The sequence below is a fragment of the Rhinopithecus bieti genome, unplaced genomic scaffold (assembly GCF_001698545.2).
Source record: "Rhinopithecus bieti isolate Rb0 unplaced genomic scaffold, ASM169854v2 scaffold_10654, whole genome shotgun sequence".
NCBI classification, from domain to species: Eukaryota; Metazoa; Chordata; class Mammalia; order Primates; family Cercopithecidae; genus Rhinopithecus; species Rhinopithecus bieti.
This window is the reverse complement of record NW_016806688.1, coordinates 291,826-316,825: the sequence shown is the minus strand read 5'-3', so window position 1 is coordinate 316,825 and position 25,000 is coordinate 291,826. Positions and strand designations below refer to the sequence as shown.

At 36.9% G+C, this 25,000-nt stretch overlaps 1 protein-coding gene across 1 annotated transcript in view; it reads right to left on the bottom strand.

The window, feature by feature from the left end:
• The window catches only part of USP33 (ubiquitin specific peptidase 33), a 46,471-nt gene extending 24,438 nt beyond the window's left edge, over positions 1 to 22,033 (bottom strand). The window contains exons 1-13 of the mRNA XM_017877399.1: positions 21,983 to 22,033; positions 21,482 to 21,544; positions 19,873 to 20,025; positions 16,649 to 16,751; positions 14,633 to 14,702; positions 10,656 to 10,769; positions 9,893 to 9,971; positions 8,332 to 8,749; positions 5,657 to 5,797; positions 3,411 to 3,523; positions 2,122 to 2,294; positions 1,929 to 2,023; positions 950 to 985 (exon numbers count right to left, since the gene is read on the bottom strand). Of these exons, the coding sequence (XP_017732888.1) occupies positions 950 to 985; positions 1,929 to 2,023; positions 2,122 to 2,294; positions 3,411 to 3,523; positions 5,657 to 5,797; positions 8,332 to 8,749; positions 9,893 to 9,971; positions 10,656 to 10,769; positions 14,633 to 14,664 (1,201 nt within the window). The 5' untranslated portion in view covers positions 14,665 to 14,702; positions 16,649 to 16,751; positions 19,873 to 20,025; positions 21,482 to 21,544; positions 21,983 to 22,033. The remainder of the gene's footprint in view (positions 1 to 949; positions 986 to 1,928; positions 2,024 to 2,121; positions 2,295 to 3,410; positions 3,524 to 5,656; positions 5,798 to 8,331; positions 8,750 to 9,892; positions 9,972 to 10,655; positions 10,770 to 14,632; positions 14,703 to 16,648; positions 16,752 to 19,872; positions 20,026 to 21,481; positions 21,545 to 21,982) is intronic.
• Positions 22,034 to 25,000: the final 2,967 nt, after the last annotated feature.

Sequence of the window (25,000 nt, the reverse complement as noted above, 5' to 3'; positions counted from 1 at the left end):
CCAGCCAAGGATGGTTATTATTAATAATCAAAATCAATACACATTTGACAGATCTCTACTTTGAATTTGGAGGTAGATGCAAGGTTCTTTTCCATCTTCCCTGTTATCTTTTTCCTAGTATGCTTTGCTTTACAAGGAACAATCCCTTTCCAAGCCAACTTCCTTTTCAGCAGTCAGCTAGGGCTTCAAGAACAAAGTGATAAAATGTCTCCAAAAGTAGAAGTCAGCTTTCTCATCTTTATCAACCAAATAGTATACCATTCCTTTCTGTCATGTCATGATCAGTTGCAGATCAATGTTTCCTTGAGGTTACTGCCAAGAAGTAGAAGTCTGTATTATTCCAGATCTTATTAGCAGGCCGTTGTATTTCTATTATAGAGATTGAGAAGAAATTTCCAGTTCACTCTGCCTCACAAATAGTTGCTTTTCGCCAAGTCTTCCAACACTTTTTTCTGACTTACCACTAAGAAGCATTGAAAGTCTAAATTGATTACAAGATAGAAAAAGGCAGCTGGTAGTAGATGTAAACAAAATCAGACTTTAGCTGTCCTTCTTGTCTGCCACTGTAACAGCAGATAACATCGAAGTTGGTATAACCTTTAGGAATTTTATGTAGATCTGAAACTTTGTACCTTTTACTTCCTGAATCTAGCCTGTTAAAATGGTAATTCAGAAGAAAATATTGTCTTATTTAGGAAAATGTTTTACGCAAAATCACGTACAGATTTCATCCCTCAAAGTATACTCTCTCACATCTTAGATAGGCCTATTAAATCTGTCAAATTTTTACCTTACATTTGTTTCACAAAACAGCTAATCTCTATTATTACTAGCATAAAGCTTTCTGGCCTATATTTTTCTAAATACAGTGCAAATTTAACTCCACATACCCAATTCTAAAACCAAGAAAATATACAACATGAAATTAAAAGCACTGTCAATGTCACTTACTTTTTGCATTTTTCACAACTGTACATATTGTCACCTGCAAATAAAACAGATGTGACATTGGTTTCAAATTAACAGCAAATTGCTTATTATGGTCCTGTAATTCTTTGATTTTGCCCCATGCTGACCTCCCATCACAGTAAAACAAGGTTCCCTTTTTTCAGTCTATGCTCATGAATCAGGTTACTGTTTACCTTCCCCTCCCTTAACTCCTGCCAACACTGAAGACCTACCTCAAATAGTATCTTTTCCATTTATTCATTGAACAAAACTTACTGAGTGCCTGTCATATGTCCAAGCAAGGTACTAGATACACAAAAATAGTGAATGACCTTAAATGATACGGAGTAGTTCACAATTACAGACACATAAATAAGTCCATTATTTTGATTGAGTTTGCCCTTCTATGGATCTCAGAACAGTTTTAAAACATTTCACCGCCGGGTGCGGTGGCTCACGCCTGTAATCCCAGCACTTTGGGAGGCCGAGGCGGGCGGATCACAAGGTCAGGAGATTGACACCATCCTGGTGAACACTGTGAAACCCCGTATCTACTAAAAATACAAAAAAATCAGCTGGGCATGGTGGCGGGCACCTGTAGTTCCAGCTACTCGGGAGGCTGAGGCAGGAAAATGGCATGAACCTGGGGGGTGGAGCTTGCAGTAAGCAGAGATCGTGCCACTTCACTCACTCCAGCCTGGGCAACAGAGCGAGATTCCGTCTCAAAAAAAAAAAAAAAAAAAAAAAATTCACCTATCATTTGTCTTATACCACAGGAATTCACATGAATTACTTCAGGATGTGATTTTTCTTGTTATATTTATATTATCAAGGTGGACACTAACCTAATGCCAATATGTGAAAGTACTATTAAGCTGTCTTAAAACTTAGCTTTTATGAATACATTTTATTATTTAGTCCCACTTGTATTTTAGATTCACCTACAACAATTCAGCCATAGATATTACTGTATTTCTTACCTTTTAGTTCATCTCTGGCAAAGAAGGCAGCAAGACAATCTTGCAAGGTTACTACTGGACCCCAAAACCAGCTAGGGACACATGAGACAACAAACCTGAAACATCATTGATAGAAAAAAAAGGAAATGTTCTGCCAGTACAGCAGAAACAGCAGTTTTAACAATCATGTAATACAAAGAAAATAAATGCATACCTCTTCACATATTCCATGAAAAAAGCTATCCACCCTTGTGGAGCATATGCTTCGCCACATGATCCTGCTTTGACTATAGAAGTTGGATGACTTGATGAATGCAGCTTAGCAAGGTCTTCCTTGCCAGGAATTGGCAAGGACAGATCTTGAAAGGTCTCGAGGGTTACAGACACCTAAAATTGTTTCGTGTTTTAAAAATGGGATGAACATAATGCAGCAAAACATTTACAAGGTTAGATTTTAGACTCTAAAGATCAAAGCATGTTTAAATACGAAAAACAAAAAAAAACACACACAAATTGAACAGCTTTAATAGTCATAATAGCAAAAAAAAAAAAAAAAACACTTGCTCTGTATCAGGTATCTTCACATAAGCCCTGTGCAGTAGCTATTAGCATCCCCATTACAATCACAGATGCTGCAACATTAAACACCCCAAATCCAGCCACTGCATCTTGAGGTCCAAACTCTTAAGCACTATCGTTATTTATTTTTGAAAACTGACCTTGATGGTAGTTTTAAAATTTTTTTTTAAAAAACGTGAGACAAAACCTGGCATCTAATTTTAAATAGCTAAAAATATGTCTGATAATTTCACTTAAATATTTAGTACCAAAATAACCTACATTAAAATGATCCTATTGAAAGTTCTTAGATCTGACTTGAGATTCCAACACAATAATTGAAATCTTTTTTGTTTTTGAGATGTTATTTTACATTCATCATTGCACTAAAGTAAAACCGTACTTAAGAAAAGCTCAAAGAAACTTTGAAGGATTGAAGTGTTATTAAAAAATTCATGATTTTAATTTATGCCTTGGTTATTATCTATGAATTTGATACTACCTTTAGTATCTGAGTACCAACCTAAACCTGGAAAAATATTTACAAACCATATTATAACCAAATGTAAAAGATACATTCACAGCTTTGTACCTGTGAATATCAACAAATTCCCAGTATATAAATTTCATCAGCCTGGGAGAATATGCAGGTGTTACCAATTCTTTTGCTGAGCAACTTCTCGCCTTTATATGTAACCAAAATAGATGACGAAGGATAATATGTGCCTGTCCAATGATGGGTCACCATCCTTTAAACAGGATGCTGCTATTTCCAAAAAAGTAAATTCTACACCTAGAATCAATTTGTATTGATGTAAACACAATAAATGCATGTATGATCATCAATAGCAAAGAGAAGGAATTAAACTTTTCACATCATCTTGTCACATTTTTAAACAGCATTTGACAGGAATTTTCTGTGTATTCTAATACCCTCATACTCACCCTGTCACAAGTCAGACACTGCACTGAACTAATGATTGTTCCATCAAATATGTCTGAAATAACACTTCTGTATTTCTTGTGCTGTTTTTTTCTCTTTGGAGATGCAGACTGAGCTAGGATCAAAAAACATTAAAAAAAAAAAAATTAAAGCAGCTCCTTTCACATTTTCTCTGGAATCTTTTTTTGTCTTGTCAATCTTACTGGTATATGATCTCTAGAATCCTTAAACTGTAAAACTTACTGTGTTGATAAGGAAATTTTCAAAATACTCTTCAAAAGAGCATAAGTATTAAAAAAAGAAAAGAAACCAAGCAGACAAGGCTTAAGATGTTTGTTGTTGTTGTTTTGTTTTGAGACGGAGTCTCGCATTGTCATCCACGCTGGAGAAGAGTGGCACAATCTCGGCTCACTGTAAGCTCCGCCTCCTGGGCTCATGCCATTCTCCTGCCTCAGACTCCTAAGTAGCTGGGACTACAGGTGCCTGCCACCATGCCCAGCTAAGTTTTTGTATTTTCAGTAGAGACAGGGTTTCACCATGTTAGCCAGGATGGTCTTGATCTCCTGACCTCATGATCTGCCCGCTGGGATTACAGGTGTGAGCCACCGCGCCTGGCCTGTTGTTTCTTTAAAAGTATGATTCTTGGCCACCATAAATGTACATATAAGAAAAGGAACAACTTCTAAATTAGCACAATATTCATCACTGGGATGTTACTTAAATGTTCTACAAGCCTTGAAGAGGTTAGAAAGTGAGGGAAAGATGATGAAAGTCATCATCAGGCTGAAGATGAAATAGAAGGGGTTCGGTCTCCCTATCCTGATTTCAGAGCAATTCTGTTTTCACTTATTTGTTTTGGTTTCCAAGCAAGGCTTTATTTGAAGAAAAGATTCCATTATTTAAAGTTTTTAAGAGTTCTTTATATATTTCTGGATACATGTCCTTTGCTAGCTGTATGATTTATAAATATATCCAACCTTATCTTCCCATTCTCTGAACATCCTTTGTCAACAAAAATTTTTAATTTTTTTCTTTAATGGATCATGCTTTTAACGTCTTTAAGAACCCTTTGTCTAACCCAAGGCCATGAAGACTTTCTCCTATGTTTTCTTCTAAGAAAACATAATACCGGAACTCTCATATATACCTGGAAGGAATACTAAATGGTAGACACTCTGGTAAAAAGTCTGGCAGTTTAATACAACTATAAGCATTAAACAAACATAAAACCCAGTAATCCCACTTCTAGGTATTTGTCCTAGACAAATGAAAACATGTTCTTACAAAAACCTGTACATAAATTTTAGACCAACATTATTCATAATTGCCAAAAACTGGAAACAATTCAAAAGTCTACTAATAAGTAAGTAAAAAAATAGTGGTATACCCATAAAAAATGAAATATTAGGCCAGGCATGGTGGCTCATGCCTGTAATCCCAGCACTTTGGGAGGCAGAGGCAGGCAGATCACGAGGTCAGGAGTTCGAGACCAGCATGGTCCATCTCTACTAAAAATACAAAAAATTAGCCAGGTATGGTGGTGCACACCTGTAGTCTCAGCTACTCGGGAGGCTGAGGCAGGAGAATTGCTTGAACGTGGCAGGCGGAGACTGCAGTGAGCAAAGATTGCACCACTCCACTCCAGCCTGGGCGATAGTGAGACTCCGTCTCAAAACAAAACAAAAAGAAACATTACTTGGTAATAAAAGGAACAAACTATTCAGACATGCAGTAACATGACTGAATCTCAAATGCATTATCCTGAGAGGCAAACCTGTTTCAAAAGACTACATATAAAAAGATTTTAGAAAATCAAAAGACTACATACTATATGATTCCATTTATATGACATTCTAGGAAAAGGCAAAACAATAAGAAAAGAGGATCAAGGGTGCCAGAACATAGGAGTAGAGAGATGATCTGGTTACGAAGTAGTACTATGCAGGAATTCTTTGCGGTGTTAGAACTGTTCAGTATTCCGTTTGTGGTGGAGTAACAAGAATCCATGCTGCAGGTGTTAAAATTCATAAAGCTCTACACAAGAAAAAGTGAATTCAACTGTATGTAAAATTTTAAAAACAGAGTACCAACACACAAAATTTGTAATCATGTCTATGTAAAATTATGCTATCAATTTTAGAAGATCAAACCATATTTCATAATTAACACTTTAAATTATCAAGAATCAAAACCATCATTTTAAACTAAGACCCAAAGCAAAAGAGACTAAGTAAGAGAAACTTTTTACCTTTTTTGTGTGGTGGTGCCAATCCTGGCCATAAATTGCCTGATTTAGGAGGGCTTGCTGATAAACGTGGATTAACACCTTCATTTGATGGAAGGATCTGTGGTGTAGACAGGTCATTCGAATGGACATCAGTGATATATTCTGTAAGATTTAAAATTTGTATTATTACCTTAAATTGGAAAATTATTCTAACTGTCCAGTAATGTTAATTTAAAGGTTTCTTAATTTGATACTTTGAACACAATTCATATCAACAAATGTCAAGTTAAATACTTAACAAAGTGCTTACTAAGCAAAATAACAGTAACCTTCTACCCAGAAATCCAACTAATTTTTGTTTGTTTATTTATTTTGAGACAGAGTCTCCCTCTGTCCCCCAGGCTGGAGTGCAGAGGTGCAATCTCGGCTCACTGTAACCTCCACCTCCCGGATTTAAGCAATTCTCCTGCTTCAGCTTCCCAAGTAGCTGAGATTACAGGCATGTACCACCAGGCCCGGCTCATTTTTGTATTTTTAGTAGAGATGGGGTTTCACCACGTTGGCCAGGTTTGTCTCAAACTCCTGGCCTCAAGTGATCCACCCACTTTGGCCTCCCAAAGTATTGGGATTATAGATGTGAACCACCATGCCCGACCCCAACTAATGTTTATAACACACTACTATTACAGGCAGTTTAGGAAGTAAGCAGCGGAAATACAAAGCCAAAAAGGATCTTGTTTGTCCAAATACAGCATTAAAAAAAAAAAAAGAGGCTAGGCTGGGTGGCTAACGCCTATAATCCCAACACTGGGAGGCCAAGGTGGGAAGACTGCTTGAGCCCAGGAGTTCAAGACCAACCTGGGCAACATCATGAGACCCCCCCATCTCTACAAAAAAAATCTAAAAATTTGCTGGGCATGGTGGTGTACGCCTGTAGTGCCAGCTACTCAAGAGGCTGAGGTGCGAGGATCACTTGAGCCCAGGAGGTCGAGGCTGTGGTGAGATGTGATCATGCCACTGCACTCCAGCCTGGGTGATGGAATGAGACCCTGTTTCAGAAGAAAAAAAAAAAAAAGATATTCAGGACTTTTTTTAGAAGTTCAAAACCATGTGAAAGAAAAACAGATTATTCTCCCAAACTAACATAATAATCAAAATCAAGAAATGTAGGTTTAAAGTAATCATAAATTATTTTGTTCTTACTGTAATAAAAGAAAAAACACACCACTTCATCAGGAAAGAACCTTTTTTAAGAATTATAAGATGAATCAAGAAAATATAAGCTATCTTAATTGTTTGCTTTGGATTCCTAGTGCCTAACATATTCCAGGGCAAGGGAATGTGCTCAGTAACTATTTGAGTGAAGAAAAGAGAATTGTTCATAAGAGATCTTGAAAGGGGATGTACTCAGAAATTTTTCCAGATAACGCAAAATCGTTTCTCACACAGGCATTTCTCAATTTTTCAACCATGACTAAATCAGACTGCATAATATTGGGAGTGAAAAAACAACTCACTCTAGGACTTTCTGAAGGGAATAAAGCTAATGAGATTTAGATTGGGAGTTGGTAATTTTTTCCTCTAACGGACCAGAGAGTAAGTATTTTAGGTTTGTGTGCCTTACAGACTTCACCAGATTTTTTTCATTAAGCCCTTAAAACACCTAAAAGCTCAGACTCCTGACTTAGGTTATCCCCTAATTACTATATATAAGAACAAACCTGTTACAGAGCAATAAAAGATGAGTATGTCCCTAATCAGGCTTAACTGGGCTTTTGACAAGAAAATCCTGGACAGCAGTCAAAGCTAAGTCTTTCAATACTGATACCTGACATATTTATTCACTAACAATTTCTACACAAGATCAGCATAATTAAGGAGCCTAACACTCTTAGTCTTCCTGACTAGAAAGCATCTGTGCACTTTACACAAGTGAACCACAAATCTTCCTATAGTTAAGAATATTTCTCAAGAAGAAATTTTGGATTCATTCAAATACCTAAATAAATTGTTTAGTTACTCTCACTCTTCAGTAATTACAGAAAAAAAACTTTTTTACATTACATGTCTGCCACTTATTTTAAGATCACATAATTTGAATCTCTAACAGCCTAATTTTGTGTGCTTGGAAAACTAAATACCACATTTTAAGCCAAGATGAGTTAACTCTTGAAGAGATAAATTACAAAGCAATTCAACTTTCATTTGGCCACATGCTCTTTCTCAAAGAACACTGACTAGTATCATGGCATAATCTATCACAGCAGGGCTCACTAATAGTTAATTAAACTTCTACACTAAAACACATCTGATGTGACTCCAATGACAACAATCTTAATCTACTAATGTATATAATTAGAAAATTGCAATTTGGGTTATTTGCTTTTTTCCAGGATCACAATATAATTTGCTTAAAATAAAAGAGAAAATTCTGGGAAGTCCAATTTTTTAGATTACTGCATGACTATACAAAAGACATCTGATGAAATGTTTACTTCAAAAGGAGGATTAATTTCTTATATAATCAAATGACCCCAAAATTTCTTTTCCTCAGGTTCTATAATTTTATGACTAATACTCACATGCAAATACTGCTAAACTATAATTCTAATTAGAAATACCCAAAGTAACAATTAAACACCCATGTCTACAAATTAAATACTATCATTTTCATGAACAAACTACTGAATTGTCACCTGAAGCTCTGCTGTGTATTTGCACTTTGACAGTTTCCTGGTTGTTTAAGTCAACTGTTTCAGATATAGAGTCTCTATCTTTATCTAATTCGCCTTCAGAATTTACTTTATTAATCTTATTGCATATCTTCTCTTTTTGCCAATCTTTTGACATTTCTGAATTGTTTTCATCATCCTGAATTAACATTGTTGTTTCATTATTATCTTCAGAGAAGCCTCTAGAGCCATTTTCATTTTCTGCTTTATCACTGTTGCTACAAGATTCACAAGACTGAAAATCTACATCCGACTGGCTCTTGTCTTCTTCCATTGTCTCCTCAGTGGTTATGGTTTGCGGATCTTCTTCTACTTCCATGACTTGCTCTTTCAGTTCTTCATGAAGCAGATCCATTAAACATCGAAGGAATTCTTGAGCATCCTAATATATCAGCAACATAATGTTACCACTTCATTACATGTGTATATAGAAACATAAGGGAAAATATACAAAATATCATTATCAACTTTTATAAACATACAGCACTATATTGAGAAAATACCAGTTTGTAGAGCATAAAGCACTAGAGAAATGAAGATGCACTCACTTCCAAAAAGTTAGGTAAATAAAGTTTTCTTTTTTTGAGATGGGGTCTCATTCTGTTGTCCAAGCTGGAATGCTGTGGCATGACCACAGCTCACTGTAGCCTCGATCCCCCAGGTTCAAGTAATTCTCCCACCTCAGCCTTCTTAGTAGCTGGGACCACATGTATGAGCCATCACACCCAGATGATATATATTTTTAAATTATTTTTAGAAATGAGGTCTCCCTATGTTACCCAGGCTGGTCTCAAGCCCCTGGGCTCAAGCAGTCCGCCGACCGTGGCCTCCTAAAGTGCTGGGATTACAGGCATGAGTCATCACGCCCAGTCAGATAAAAATTTTAATAAACTGAAGATGATCTAAAGGTCAACTTCAGCTGGATATAGGAGTTCATGCTTGTAATCCTAACATTTAGGGAGACCAAGGAGGGAGGATCGTTTGAGTCAGGAGTTCAAGACCAGCCGGGGCAACATAATGAGACATTATCACTCTTATTTAAAAAAAAAAAAAAAGGCTGGGTACAGTGCCTCATGACTGTAATCCAACACTTTGGGAGGCCAAGAAGGGTGGATCACCTGAGGTCAGGAGTTCAAGTCCGGCTTGACCAACATGGTGAAACCCTATCTCTACTAAAAATACAAAAATTAGCCGGGCATGGTGGCACACACCTGTAATCCCAGTTACTCCAGAGGCTGAGGCAGGAGAATCGCTTGAACCCAGGAGCTGGAGGCTGCAGTGAGCCAAGATTGCACCACTGCACTACAGCCTGGGCGACAGAGCGAGACTCTGCCTCAAAAACAGATAAAGATAAAGGGAAGTTGAAAAAATATAAACAATGAACAAGAAAAAGGGTTACTTTTCTTGGCAAAAGAAAGACACAAGGAGTGATGACCCCAAAAGATAAGTGGACCAAAAAAAAAACATAATGGCATTTTCCAAATTTATTTAGATTAAAATTACAAAAGAAAAGCAATAAACTAACCTGCTGAGAATACCCCCGAAATGTTGGATTTACAGTTTTAATTCCTTGAAACAGATTAGTAGGCACAACAGATCCTGGCCTGAGCAAGAAAACATTTTAAAGAGTAATTTTGTTATTTTAATTTTATTTTAAAATTAACAACCAATAATTCAAAGTGTTAAATAAATTGAAAATTACGTTTCAAAAAAATCATTCAAAACTGCCTAATATGTTTCACAGGCACATCAGAACACCTTATCCTCGATATTTTAAGTGATATTTTACTGCCATATTCATCCTCAATTAAATGATTATGCTTCACTCCATGACTTTTCAAAAATGCAAATTTCCCAAATAGTTCTAAAACAAAATTATTAACATATTACAGTAAACTGTGATCCTAATGCTAAACTTTAGAACAAATAAACATAAGCAGGAAAATATTCATATAGTATTTAGGGTCCGATTTTATCATTGTGAGAATGCCTACTCCTGAATATAAAACTCTAAAGTTCCAGTAACAGCAGCTGTATAGCAGCTTTAACATTCCAACACTATATCACCAGTCCAAATACTTCCAGACTTCCATGACACCTTCATCTGCTTCTAAACTTCTCTGACACCTTACATTCAGCTTCAAATGTAACATACCTGAAACAAAGCTGTCTCAAATCTGTCTCTCTTCTACTTTTTTCTGGCTCCATAAATGGACCTGCATCCTTTAAATATTTATAATATTCATTTAAAACTTTAATAAAGAAGAAAAGTATGTTAAGTTACATACCTGCTTTTATGCCACAGCTCTGTCATTAGTTTGAGATAACTTTTACAAATGGCAGGTTTCTTATCTGTTCGTGCTAGTCCTCCACAATCAAGAAAAAACTGTGTCAAAGGTGGGCTAATTTTAAAAAGAGAAAAATGTTAGAGTAGAGTCAAAGCTAATACTGATAATTTCTAGTCATTCAATTAACTGACAACACGTACATCCCTAGAGCTGTCATTTCTTTCTTTGATCCCTTTTACAGCTTCACTTTCATTACTTCATAAAGAGCTCAGTCCTTTCAAATCAGATTTGGCCCCACCATATCAAGAGTCCTCCATGCTGCCAGATACACTTTTCAGTCTCCACTCAGTAACATTTGCCACAGACGACCATGCCCTCATTCTTGAACAAATCTTCTCTGGACTATTGTATGCATTTTCCTACTTTTCCTCTTTACCCCTTAAAATTCCTTTTTCCTCTTTATTGCTCTTTTTGGCCCCAGACATGTAAATGTAAGGATTCCTCAGGACTTGATCCTATGACTTTTCCCTATATACTTTTCTTCCCTGGGCGATCTAAAATTTTCAACCATATTCCAATCATGGTCAAATTTATATAAAGCCAACCATGTCATCTAAATTTCAGATTTATATCAAATGCCCAAACTGAACAGGATAAAAATTTAACTTTCAAGTGAACCTGCACTTCCTCCAGCCTTCTACATTCCATTATTTGGTACTAATATTTCTTGGTGGCTCAAGTTAGCAATTTATAAGGAAGTACAGTCTGTCATGAGTTCGATTAGCTTGAGGGAATCTCCATAAATCTACTTACAGGAAACTGACTGGGCAAAGGACCAAATTCTGACCTACATAAACCAAACCCCCTATGAAGGCAGTTAGATAACCAAGAAGCCATCTCTTTGCCCAGTGTAATCCTTTTTTTTTTTTTTTCGGTAGAGACAGCGTCTTGTTATGTTGCCCAAGCTGGTTCCAGAACTCCTAGGCTCAAGCAATCCTCCCACCTTAGCCTCCCAAAGTGCTACAGGCATGAGCCACCACACCCAGCCACCAATAGTGTAATCGTATCAGCCACATCTTTTTCAATGAAATCAGAGGAATTACAAAGTAAATCCATGGAAGCAGTATTGCGCAGTAATCAACAAAAGATCTACAAAAACAAACATACACATAAAAATCTCAGATTCAGAATTTTGTCCCCGCCAGGCATGGTGGGTCATGTCTGTAATTCCAATACTTTGGGAGGCCAAGGCAGGACATGACTCAAGGACAGGAGTTCAAGACTAGCCTGGGCAACATAGCAAAAACCCATCTCTACAAAACTTTTAAAACATTATCTGGGAGCAGTGGCATGCACCTGTGGTCCTAGCTACTTGGCAGGCTGAGGCAGGAAGATCCCTTGAACCCAAGAGTTTGAGGCTGCAGTGAGCCACGATCACTCCACTGCACTCCAGCCTGGGTGACAGAGTAAGATTCTGTCTCTAACTTAAAAAAAAAAAAAAGGGCCGGGTGCGGTGGCTCATGCCTGTAATTCTAGCACTTTGGGAGGCCGAGGCGGGCGAATCATGAGGTCAGGAGATCGAGACCAACTCGGCTAACACGGTGAAACCCCATCTCTACTAAAAATACAAAACTTAGCTGGGTGTGGTGGCCGGTGCCTGTAGTCCCAGCTACTCAGGAGGCTGAGCTGAGATCACATCACCGCACTCCAGACTGGCGACAGAGCGACACTCCGTCTCAAAAAAAAAACAAAAAAACAAAAAAACAACAAACAAAAACCAGAATTCTGCCAGTACTTACTAGCTGGTTACATTGGCAAAGTTATTTAAACTTCTGTGTCTGGTTTTCTTATCTGTATAAAAATAACAATAGCAACAACCTACAGGTCTCTTAGGATTGTACTGTTAAACTTTGAATCTCCTCTCCCTTTCTCTACCCACATCCTATCAATCAATCATCCTCCTAAAAATGTTTATCTCCAATTCCTTCACTCTTTTCCTACCACCCTAGATGATGTAAACTACCACTACTTCTTGCCTAAATCATTATCATAGTCTCCTAGCTGGTCTTTCAAATTTCACTCACTTCCCCCTCCAATTCACTGTCCACGTGGCAACCACAGTAATATTTTAAAAATATAGATTATTAGCTACCCTACTATACAAACACTTCAATGGTATTGTACTACTATGAGAATAAAGACCTACATCTTTAATGTGGCCTACATAACCTAGACCCATGTCATTCAGCTCTATGATTACTGTACCCTGTCACACATATTTTCTTCCAGTTGCTCAAATGTGTCAAGCTCTTTCCCATTCCAAGGCTGCTTACAAGGAGCATTCTGCTAGGAATGTTCTCCCCATCCTTTCAAACAACCAGCTCATAATCATTCCTCAAGTTTCAGAGTAAATGTCTCTTCTTTTTTTTTGAGACGGAGTCTCACACTGTCACCCGGGCTGGAGTGCAATAGCATGACCTTGGCTCACTGTAACCTCCACCTCCAAGGTTTACGTGATTCTCCTGCCTCAGCCTCCCAAGTAGCTGGGATTACAGGTGCACACCACCACACCTGGCTACTTTTTTGTATTTTTAGTAGTGACAGGGTTTCACTATGTTGGCCAGACTGGTCTCAAACTCCTGACCTCGTGATCCACCCGCCTCAGTCTCCCAAAGTGCTGGGATTACAGGTGTGAACCACCACACCTGGCCTAAATGTCTCTTCTTTAACGTCCGAGCGCAGTGGCCCATGCCTATAATCCCAGCACTTTGGGAGGCCGAGGCAAGTGAATCACTTGAGCCCAGGAGTTGGAAACCAGCCTGGGCAACAAGGCAAAACTCCATCTCTACAAAAAATTTAAAAATTAGCCATGTTTGGTGGCACGTGCCTGTAGTCTCAGCTACTCAGGAGGCTGAAGCAGGAGGATCACACAAACCTGGGAGGCAGAGTGGCAGTGAGCCAAAATCGCGCCACTGTGCTCTAGCCTGGGCAACAGAGTGAGACCCAGCCAAAAAAAAAAAAAAATAAAAGTGTCTTCTTCAAAGATGTATTCTCTGATTACTTAATAAAATTGGGTTATCTTTATTTCACAAGGTTATGAAACATAAGAAAACTGAAGGCAAAATATTTATGGAGGCAAAATATTATGTCTAAACAAAAATTAGATTATTTTGGGAAGAAGTACAGGTTTAATATCCCTAATACAAAATACAAAAATCAAAATGCTCCAAAATCCACAACTTTTTGAATCCCAACATGATATTCAAAGGAAATGCTCATTGGAGCATTTCAAATACTGGATTTTTGGATAAGGGATGCTCAACCAGTAAGTATAATGCAAATAAATACTCCAAAATCCAGAAAAATCTGAAACACTTCTGATTCCCAGCATTTCATAAGAGGGATACTCAACCTGTAGACATATGTTGAATCTCCAATCACTGCTCTATAATTTAATCCAGGAGAAAGGGTAATGTCAAAGTCAGTGATTTCTGAATTTTGGTCCAGACTCAATGCATCTAAATTTAAAGGGTAATATCACCTGACTCAATGCATCCAAACTTAAGAGTAAAACCACCTGACATATCTATTTTGTAAGACTACGATTACAAAAAAAAAAATCTGACTCCTTTATTAAAGGCTTTCCATCTACAGAAAAATATAAAATATTTTCATAAGATCTCTGCATTAAAAGTGATCTGAATAATTAGTTCACACTCTTCGTTTTCTAGATGTAAGAAACAATAACTTGCTCAAAGACACACAACTACCCAGGGTTTACACAAGGACCAGCAGCCTCAAGAAACTACAGGCATACATACAGTAACATCACTGGGACAAGAATGGGTTATGTCCCAAACCAGATTCTTGCCTGTTCTACCTTGAGAGTTAGTCAACTACTATAGTTGCATGGTTTTCTGCTCAAAAAGTAACTTTAAAAATCATACAAACAAAACAAAATTAATTTCTCTATTTACCAATTAGAAAGAGCCTGCAAAGCTGCATTCATGTAACAAGTATTTCCAATATTTTTCAAACCTGTAAGACCTATTAAGAAAAAATATACATGAAGTCATCATTCAATAAAGCAAAATGACTCAATTTTAGGGGTCACTAATATGGTTCCCAAATTACACTAAGGACCGCAGAAATACAATACAGCAACTTGAACAATTCAGAGAGGTCACACTTTTGGAAGCCTTACAATCACCAAACATTTTGTTTGTTTTGTTTTGACGGAGTCTCGCTCTGTCGCCCAGGCTGGAGTGCAGTGGTGCAATCTCGGCTCATTGCAAGCTCCGCCTCCCAGGTTCACACCATTCTCCTGCCTCAGCCTCCTGAGTAGCTGGGACTACAGGCACCCGCCACCACACCCAGCTAATTTTTTGTATTTTTAGTAGAGACGGGGTTTCACTGCGTTAGCCAGGATGGTCTCAATCTCCTGACCTCGTGATCTGCCTGCCTCAGCCTCCCAAAGTGCTGGGATTACAGGCGTGAGCCACGGCACCTGGCCACAATCACCAAAATTTTGAGTTTTACATAAGTTCAAGGATTAAACAGTTCAATCTTTGAAATTTGCACAGGAAGAACAGCCTTTCCTATTAACATTTAAGACTAGATGTTTTTAAAAATCATTAATTGAGGCTTTTACATTTATTATAACTAAAGTTTAATTATTTTGAGAAATAGTTTAATGACAATGCAAAAAAGTTCATGTCATGATAAATGATAAACATCCTTTTCCTTTCCATTTCAATGTATTGCATTGAAAGTAGTATTTATGCCGGGCGTGGTGGCTCACACCTGTAATCCCAGCACTTTGGGAGGCCAAGGCAGCCGGATCACGAGGTCAGGAGATAGAGACAATCCTGTCTAACAGGGTGAAACCCCATCTCTACTAAAAATACAAAAAATTCTAAAGGCGTGGTGGCAGGCGCCTGTAGTCCCAGCTACTCAGGAGGCTGAGGCAGAAGAATGGCATGAACCCAGGAGGCGGAGCTTGCAGTGAGCCGAGATCACACCATTGCACTCCACCCTGGGCAACAGAGCGAGACTCCATCTCAAAAAAAACCAAAAAACAAAAAAGAAAGTAGTATTTATTAGGTTGAACCATAGGATACTGCTGACAATCTACAAAAACAGCAATTTCATATGGTTCAAGCTAATACGAAAACGAAGCCATTTGACTTATCACTTCCATATATATAGTCAAGTTCACTTTCATCAGTTTACTTTCATTATTAAAAGATGAAATAAATACTAAAAAAAAGTTATAAATGCTATTTGGATTTGGAGCAAAATGAAGAAAATTTAAAATTCTAAAAACCTCTAAAACGAGACTGAACTACCACTTACTGATAAGTATCCAGTAAAATTAATACTGTGGGCTAAATTAATGGGTTAAAACTGGGAAATACATAAAATATTTATAAATTAGTCATGTCAAGCTTAAACGAAAGCGTTAATTTCCAGATAATTATCTAAATATACATTCAATATACCACTAGTATCAATTATAAAACAGAAATTTTTAAGTTTATACTAACAACAGTGGGCCTAAAAGAATATGGAAAATCCAAATAGACTGGTTCTCAATTTAGGGGAAGAAGGGAGAAGTGTATCACCTGATTTTTTCCAAATGTTTTCCCCTGAAAATTCTGCTAAGGGAATACCTTAATACCTAATACCTCCCCATCACTGACAATAGAAAAATGAGTTGAGAAACACTGTTAAAACAGACCTCAAAAGGCAAGTTAAGCAAAAAGATCGTAAGGTTCAACTGCACAAGAGTAAGTAGGATCCTAGCTTTGGTAAACTGATACCAGAGAAACCAAAAGCTTGTTTTGCAAATAAAATTTTACTAGGCCAAATTTCAAAGTCCTTTTGTTGTAATTATCAACCCCGTTTTACCTCCATATTTTGAAACTTTTATATTATATGGTTTTCTAAAGAAAAGGGCAGTGCTATACAAGGGTTACACTGGATTATTTTACCTCTTGCCCTAAGTTCATCTTCTTCGTCCACTTCTATATCCAGATCATCAAATACGGCAACCAGAGGAGTTTTTAATGTTGTATTACTGGGTATTTTAAAATCCTTGATAACAAAAAAAGAGAGCACACTTGAACAAATCCTTAAATTTAAAAAAAGCTTTAATTGTAACTTACATAACATCTATACCATAAAAATTATTGAGATGTTATTTTAATAGCGGAACCATAAGAATTTGTGGTATTAGCAATTAAAGTAAACTTACATTTCTGTTTTAAAGGAAATAAGGATCTACCCTAGGTAATAGCATGTCAGCCCCACTTTATTAACATACGTATTTGAGTTAAAAAGGCACTTTTTATGACTGAATTTTCTGAATTAAAACTCCACAATAACTGCAAGTATGTGACATTAAAAGTCACATAGCTAAAAGACCTCTGAAGGATACTATCGTACATTGTCTTCTCAGATCTAATTTTCTACTGGGAAAAGGCAAAAGTTTTCATCATAACACATTATCTGTAGACTTCTATAATCTCTCCTGGTAGTACTATATTTACTATATTTACACTTTTTTTTTTTTTTTTTTCTGAAACAGTCTCACTCTGTTGCCAGGCTGGAGTGCAGTGGCATGATCTCGGCTCACTGCAACCTCCACCTCCAGGTTCAAACGCTTCTCCTGCCTCAGCCTCCTGAGTAGCTGGGACTATAGGTGCATGCCACCATGCCCAACTAATTTTTGTATTTTTAGGAGAGAGGGGGTTTCACCATGTTGGCTAGAATGATCTTGATCTGTTAACCTCATGATCCGTCCACCTCGGCCTCCCGAAGTGCTGGGATTACAGGTATGAGACACCACATCCGGCCTGCACGATTTTATGCATATTAAATAGTTCAAGCACTTACTTTAAAAATATTCTAATATTAATTTCCAACAACTGGCTTGATTCAGAGGTTGCAACTGATAACCTGTTACCCAAATGCTAGCAAACACTTAAAAAAAAAATTTTTTTTTGAGCTACAGTTTAAAAAATTCGGAGATGACAAACAAAAATCAAAATTTGAAAGTTCTCTTGTAGTAATCAGAAGCTTGAACTACAATGAACCAACATTCAGCAACACCCAAACAGAGAAGGAAACTAAATAGCAGCATAAATTTAGCATGTACTCTGGTTCTCCAAGTTATTATAGCCTTACTTTACCTCTAAAATGCAGGCATATGCACTAATTCCCAACCATTTTACTTTCCTGACATCTGTAGAGACTGGACATTTGAGTAGACTTCATACTCCCATTTTGTTTTATAAAGTAATTGCTTTTAAAAGATACATGCTCACTACAAAATATCTAAATGCATAGAAGTACAGAGACTTAAAAGAAATCACTTGAAATTTTACTATCTAGAAAAAATGTCTATTTGAAAATCTTATTAATATTTGTATGGCTTCCAATATTTTACTATTTTGCAAATATTCTGTGGTAAACTGGATTCAAATGTTGCATGTAAGTTTTGGTCTACTAAAGAAATCTATCTGAACAACTTTTTTCTTCTGAACAATTTCGTCAACAATGGGATCATAAGGAAGTTGCATGAAATTAAGTTTACGCCTTTTATATGTTAACATATTTACAAGTCATCAGAAAATTATTAACAAGCCATCAGGAAAGTATCGGTATACTTTTTCTAACAGATTCAACATTAATTAAAGTTCATAATCTTGATCTTTTCTGGTAGAAATGGCAACAGACAGCTTATTTAACTTACTTCTCTAGTAAGTGATGCTGACAATTTTGCCTTCATAGATTATTAGTTTCTTGTGTGATTAAACTTTGGTCATAACATCACACTTTTTTCTTTTTTTAAATTTTTTCTACTTATTACCATTCAGATATCTTCAGTGGGACAAACTTTTGTTAATAATGTAAGAGGATTCAATAAAACTACCATTTTCATACTACCTGGACTTCTGAAAAAGACTAAACATGTTTGTGAATGATAAATAGGTATAAGCCGGAGAAATAGTAATGGTTATAATTAACTAAAGCCATTCAACTGAGAAATTGAAAATGCAATAAATTACTCTTTGACTAAAATCTAGCCACCTTAAGTTATATCATGTATAAGGCAAGCAAATTTATTATCACAAATGTCTACCATAAGAACGTGATACAAACATACAACAGAAAAACCTGAGAGTTGGTATCAGTGAACAAATACAGAAATATGTGATTTCTATAATACACGAGGAAAAAAACTCGCTCTTCATCAAATCTGATCAAATTCTGATCAAACGATGATCAGAATAAGAAGCCAACTATTCTAAGTTAATTTCCTTTTCCCTATTTTCTATGAGTTAAAATTCTGAAAATTAAGTGATAAATTCTGTGAGGAAACCTATACGTTTTCTAAGTCTCTTGATCCAAAAGGAGAAAACCTCTTTTTTTTTTTTTTTTAGTTGGAGTCTCGCTCTGTCAGCTAGGCTGGAGTACAGTGGCGCAGTCTCGGCTCACTGCCAGCTCCGCCTCCCAGGTTCATGCCATTCTCTTGCCTCAGCCTCCCAAGTAGCTGGGACTACAGGCGCCCGCCATCACGCCCGGCTAATGTTTTGTATTTTTAGTAGAGATGGGGTTTCACCATGTTAGCCAGGATGGTCTCGATCTCCTGACCTCGTGATCTGGCCGCCTAAGGCTCCCAAAGTGCTGGGATTACAGGCGTGAGCCACTGCGCCCAGCCCAAAGGGAGAAAAATCTTTAACCAAAGACTGATGCTAAGCTTTATTATATTCTACTTTGTTTTCAATAATAAGTAAAATGTTCACAGTAATAAAAAGGGGATGGAAGGGAGGACAGAATAGGGAAGAGAGCTGAATTAGTAACTGTCATTCCCTATCAAAGAAGGCCTACCACCTTTCTTGGAATCAGATTTACCAGAAAAAGATAAAGACTACTTGAGTCATTAAAAAAAAAAAAAAAAAAAACTTTATAAATTCATTAGGGGCTTTTCCATCTTCAGACAGGTGGGCTTCAATCTCACCCTAATCTATCACTCTAAGCAACACAAGAAAGGGGAGCATGAGAACTTTATTTGAGAGAAAAAAGGCACATTACAGAAATTTTCAAAGTACAGGTTAGGCAGTATTCCTTTTTAAAATTTTAGCTACATAACAAATTCTGAAATTATTACCTGAATGTTTTACAGCTTAACTAAGTGGATCTAGATTATTACCTGGACACTGTTTTCTTGTATTTGGTGAGGTTGTCTTACATGAGGCAATGAAGGCTGAGTTCCTAATTTCCTATCCAAAAATACTTCTTTGCTGCAAGCATAACACCATACTCGAAGAGTGGTAAGGTTCACAGTTAGATAATGTTTTGTCTCCTATATCATTTCACAGTAGAGGGAAAAGAGGAACCAAAATTACATATACTTGAAAACAGTTATTCAAAAGATAACAGAAGATAAACTGCTGGCCTTTGATGAGTAACAATATACTCAAAAGCCAGTTTAGAATACCAAAAAAAAAATTCTTTAGATAAACTTCTAAGGTATAATGAACAGTAACAATATGTAAGCCTACTCTAGAAATTACTCTGCCATTTTCCCCCTCACTATTCATTATATAAAAAAAAAATGCAGGAGTAAAAGACCTTGCTTTGCAGTCTGCAAATAAACATAACACAAGAAAATAATTAACAATAGCTAGTAACTACTCTAAGAAATCAGAATGGCAAAAGAACACAAATGACATGAGTCAAAGCATAAAACAGCTCTAGCAATATAGAACATATAATCCTGGAAAGATAAAAGCCTAGCCTTTCTCACAGTTCCACTAGAGAATTAAGCCCTACAAAAAATGATCTAAGTGACTAATTTCTCAATTCTCCCAAGGGTGGGACACAGTAAGTACCATTTTAGATGCACAGAAAGAAGTAAATGATATACAATGATGCCTTCGGGTTTGGGTATTCAGGCTTAATTAATTCTCTAGAGGAATCCTGGTTGAGAACAGTTGATGCTGTAGAGGTATCAACGTGCATCTTAAAACACAGTCATTCGAGAAACTTTCCATTTAGAATGGGAGGTCTACATAACACTATAGAAGAGGCATGCCAGAGTTACATGAGAAGTACTAAACAACCAGAGCAAAGCAGAAAGGTGAGTCCAGTTAGGATGATGTGCAGGAAAAGGCAATATGACACGAGCTGAGACTTTAAGAAGTTAGCCAGGCTATCTCATAAACCTAAGTACCCATTCTCTCTCGGGCTTCAACCTCCTAATACGCCAGCTATCACCTCCAAGTATCTGGAGATGTCTGGATGTACACTTTTTTTTCTTTTTTTGAGATGGAGTTTCGTTCTTGTTGCCCAGGCTGGAGTACAATGGCACAATCTTGGCTCACTGCAACCTCCGCCTCCCAGGTTCAAACAATTCTCCTGCCTCAGCCTCCCGAGTAGCTGGGATTACAGGTGTCTGCCACCATACTCAACTAATTTTTTTGAATTTTTAATAGAGACGGGGTTTCGCCATGTTGGCTAGGCTGGTCTCGAACTCCTGACCTCAGGTGATCTGCCTGCCTCAGCCTTCCGAAGTGCTGGGATTACAGGTGTGAGCCACTGCACCCAGCCAGATGTACGCTTTTGAAATCAGTGCTTTCTTAATCACAACCTCATTTTAACGTTCATCCTCCTAGCAATTCCCTTCCCCACCTTTCACAGAGAATGTAAGTGAAGTTTTAACTTAGAGCGCAAACTTGAATTAATAATGTTATACTGGCTTTCCCTTTCCTTCAGGTACTTTTTTAACAAGTCTTCCATTAAATTTTTTATATACATACCTGAGAATGTATGGTGCTGTGATCTACTTGTGATTCACCACAGCCAACATATGAACATCTATTCTATAAATAATTATATAGGAAGAAAAATAAGATACTTTATAATATACATGTAAATTTACAACAGCATTACAATTATATTTACAATTAAGTTTGGATTACCTGTTTTAAACTCAATGAGTAAATGACTTTCCAGTCATAAAATTTAACCAAATGTTTCCAGGCACAAAATAAAACCAGAAGATATATTTCTAAGCTAAAAGCTATGTCATTTCTAATAAAAGGCAAGCATAAAATACCTGAGTGATTTAATAAAAACTGCAAAAGCATTATAAATTAAGATCATTTCCAAAGTTTATTTTTTGTAATCCAATAATACTTAAAAGCAAGTTTAATTTACAAAATTCACTTTAAGTGGTCAAAAATTTTCTGGTTATGATTATTTCAGATCCAAATTTATATTATTATAGTAATCTTTTCCAGGAAAAAAACAGTACACACCTCCAGGCATGCCCAAAGATTCTTGGTCCTCGGACCTTTACAATCCTGACAAGTACCCTATAAAAAGGAAATAAAAAAAGACAACATTGGTTAATATTGACCCAAACCAACAATTCACTAATGCACTGACATTATACATATTTTTAAAACATTGGGCTCATGAGTATTATAACAATTTATGAAAACTCATATTCAAAAAAAAAAAAGTGAGAAAGTGAAGTTTTTCAAGGAAGAAAAAACCTGTTTCTTACATGAGATTTTTGTATCAATCTTCTTTTGTTATTTCACCAACTAGAATCCAAATGTGGACAATGATTTTCGAAAAGCTGACATTTTTTAGGAATTTTTTCCTGTTTCCCAAGACTTCAAAAATGAGTAACACCTATAGAAAAGTAACACACCACACAAAAAATTAATAAGTGAATGCTTACAATGCCCGCAAAGATTCCAAAAAAAATAAAAAAATAAAAAATGCTAACATATTAAAAATGATTAAGATAAACATAAGAATGATATGTTTTATAAGTTTGCCCTGTAAAAGAGTGTTATTCTCAACATAGATGATGTTTCAGATTGAAGTTAATTTGAACATTGGAAAATTTCTCTACTAATAAACATTTTTATTAAAATTGACATCTATAAAATAAATGTAAGTTTGTTTTTCCATGACTTTTTGCTGCTTTTCCACTCTCTCATTTCACGTTTTATAGATAAATAAAAGGGGGGAATATTCACATTATTCAATTGTGAAAGCATTTTTATCCTTTTTCTAAAAAAAAAAAAAAAACTAATCCTTAGGCTAGACTAGCAGTGAAAAAAAAAAAAAACTTCAAGTAGAAAGCTTCATTTTTCTACTAATTTCTACTAATAGGACCCCCTACTGATGGCGTAAATTAAATCATCTGGTATCCTGGCCTTATACCAGGATAGGCACTAAATTATATCAGGGTTTCTCAATCCCGGCACTGCTGACACTTAGGGTCAGATAATTCTTTGCTGTGAGGTATTGTCCTGTGCATTGCAGGTTATTTGGCAACATCCCCGCTTCTATCCACAAAAGACAGACGATCCCTGCCACCACTCTGAGCTCTGATGACCAGCGTCTCTAGACAGTATCAAATTATATCCTCCGGGGAACAAAATCTCTCTAGGTTTGAGAACCCCATTTTCATGATCTTTACAACCCCTAAAGTAGGTGCCATTATTAGCTTCATTTGCATATAAGGCTAAGAGACACAAACTTTACTGATTCCACAGCGTCTGATTCAAGTAAAGTGAATGATTTCCAAACAAAGGTCTCAAGTCTAATTCGGTATTTCTAGATCTTTTGGTTGTACCTTTTCACTAACAGGGTTTTTCAAGCTCTTAATTCAACTTTGAGGTTTGAGAACACTTTCCCAAAAAAAGTTAAGAATTTGCTAGGACAGAAAGAAACAGTTTAAAAGTCTGAACTTCAGAAACATTGTAAATTTAATTTATTTTGTGGTTTATAAGTTATCCATGCAGGTCTATGTAATACTTTATAACTATATACAACCCCTTTGTTACCCTATAGCTTATATAAGACTGTCTGTCTGCCTTTTATTAATTAATTAATTTATTTATTTATTTTTGAGACAGAGTTTCACTCTTGTTACCCAGTCTGGAGTGCAATCGCATGATCTCAGCTCACCGCAAACTTCACCTCCCAGGTTCAAGTGATTCTCCGGCCTCAGCCTCCCAAGTAGCTAGAATTACATGCATGCGCCACCACACCCGACTAATTTTTTTGTACTTTTAGTAGAGATGGGCTTTCTCTATGTTGGTCAGGCTGATCTCAAACTCCCGACCTCAGGTGATCTGCCTGCCTCAGCCTCCCAAAGTCCTGGGATTACAGGTGTGAGCCACTGTGCCTGGCCTCTGTCTGCCTTTTAAACCCATTGCAATAAATTTGCAGAAATATTAACACATTAGTAAATACGTTTTTAAATTATACTTTAAGTTCTAGGGTACATGTGCACAACGTGCAGGTTTGTGTAAATACATTTTTTTAAGTTAAAAAAAAGAACAAAATCAAATCAAATAATCAATTCACTATTACACTGCAATGCACAAAATTCAGCAGGAACTACTCTTAGGGTTAATAGTGCAAACATTTCTTTTTTCTTTTGAGACAGGGCCTCATTCTGTCACTCACACTGTAGTACAACAGGACAAACACAACTCACTGCAGCCTCAACCTCCTGGTCTCAAACCATCCTCCTGTCTCAGCCTCCCGTGTAGCTACAACTACAGGTGCATGCCATGTGATTAGACTACCCCAACCCAGAGAAAACACCACGGAAAAGGATTGGGTAAAACAATTCTCAAAGCCTTTAAGGGTTGTTTGTATTCTCACCAGCCACAGTTGAAAGACACCATAATAGAGGAAATAAAGTACTCAGAATGGCATTGCCTCAATAATGGGAAGAAATTATCCTTAATCTAAAGGTTACTCTGGTTCTGCCTTTAAAAAGTTCAAAAAGGGCCAGGCGCAGTGGCTCACCCTGTAATCCCAACACTTTGGGAGGCCAGGTGGGCAGATCACGAGGTCAGGAGATCGAGAACATCCTGGGGGTTAGTAGAGAAACCCCATCTCTACTAAAAATATAAACATTAGCTGGGTGTGCTGGTATGCACCTGTAGTCCCAGCTACTCAGGAGGCTGAGACAGGAGAATTGCTTGAACCCAGGAGGCGGAGGTTGCAGTGAGCCGAGATCGCGCCACTGCAATCCAGACTGGGGACAGAGCAAGACTGTCCAAAAAAAAAAAAAGTTCAAAAAGAAGTCTTAAAAGGATCAAACTGTTCTGAAGGAACTATGTTCAGAACAAAGCTTAAGGACATTTAAAGGAATGAAAAAATTCAGTACCCAACAAGGTGAAAATCACAATGACTGGCATCCAATAAAAAACAGGCCGGGCGCGGTGGCTCAAGCCTGTAATCCCAGCACTTTGGGAGGCCGAGACGGGCGGATCATGAGGTCAGGAGATCGAGACCAT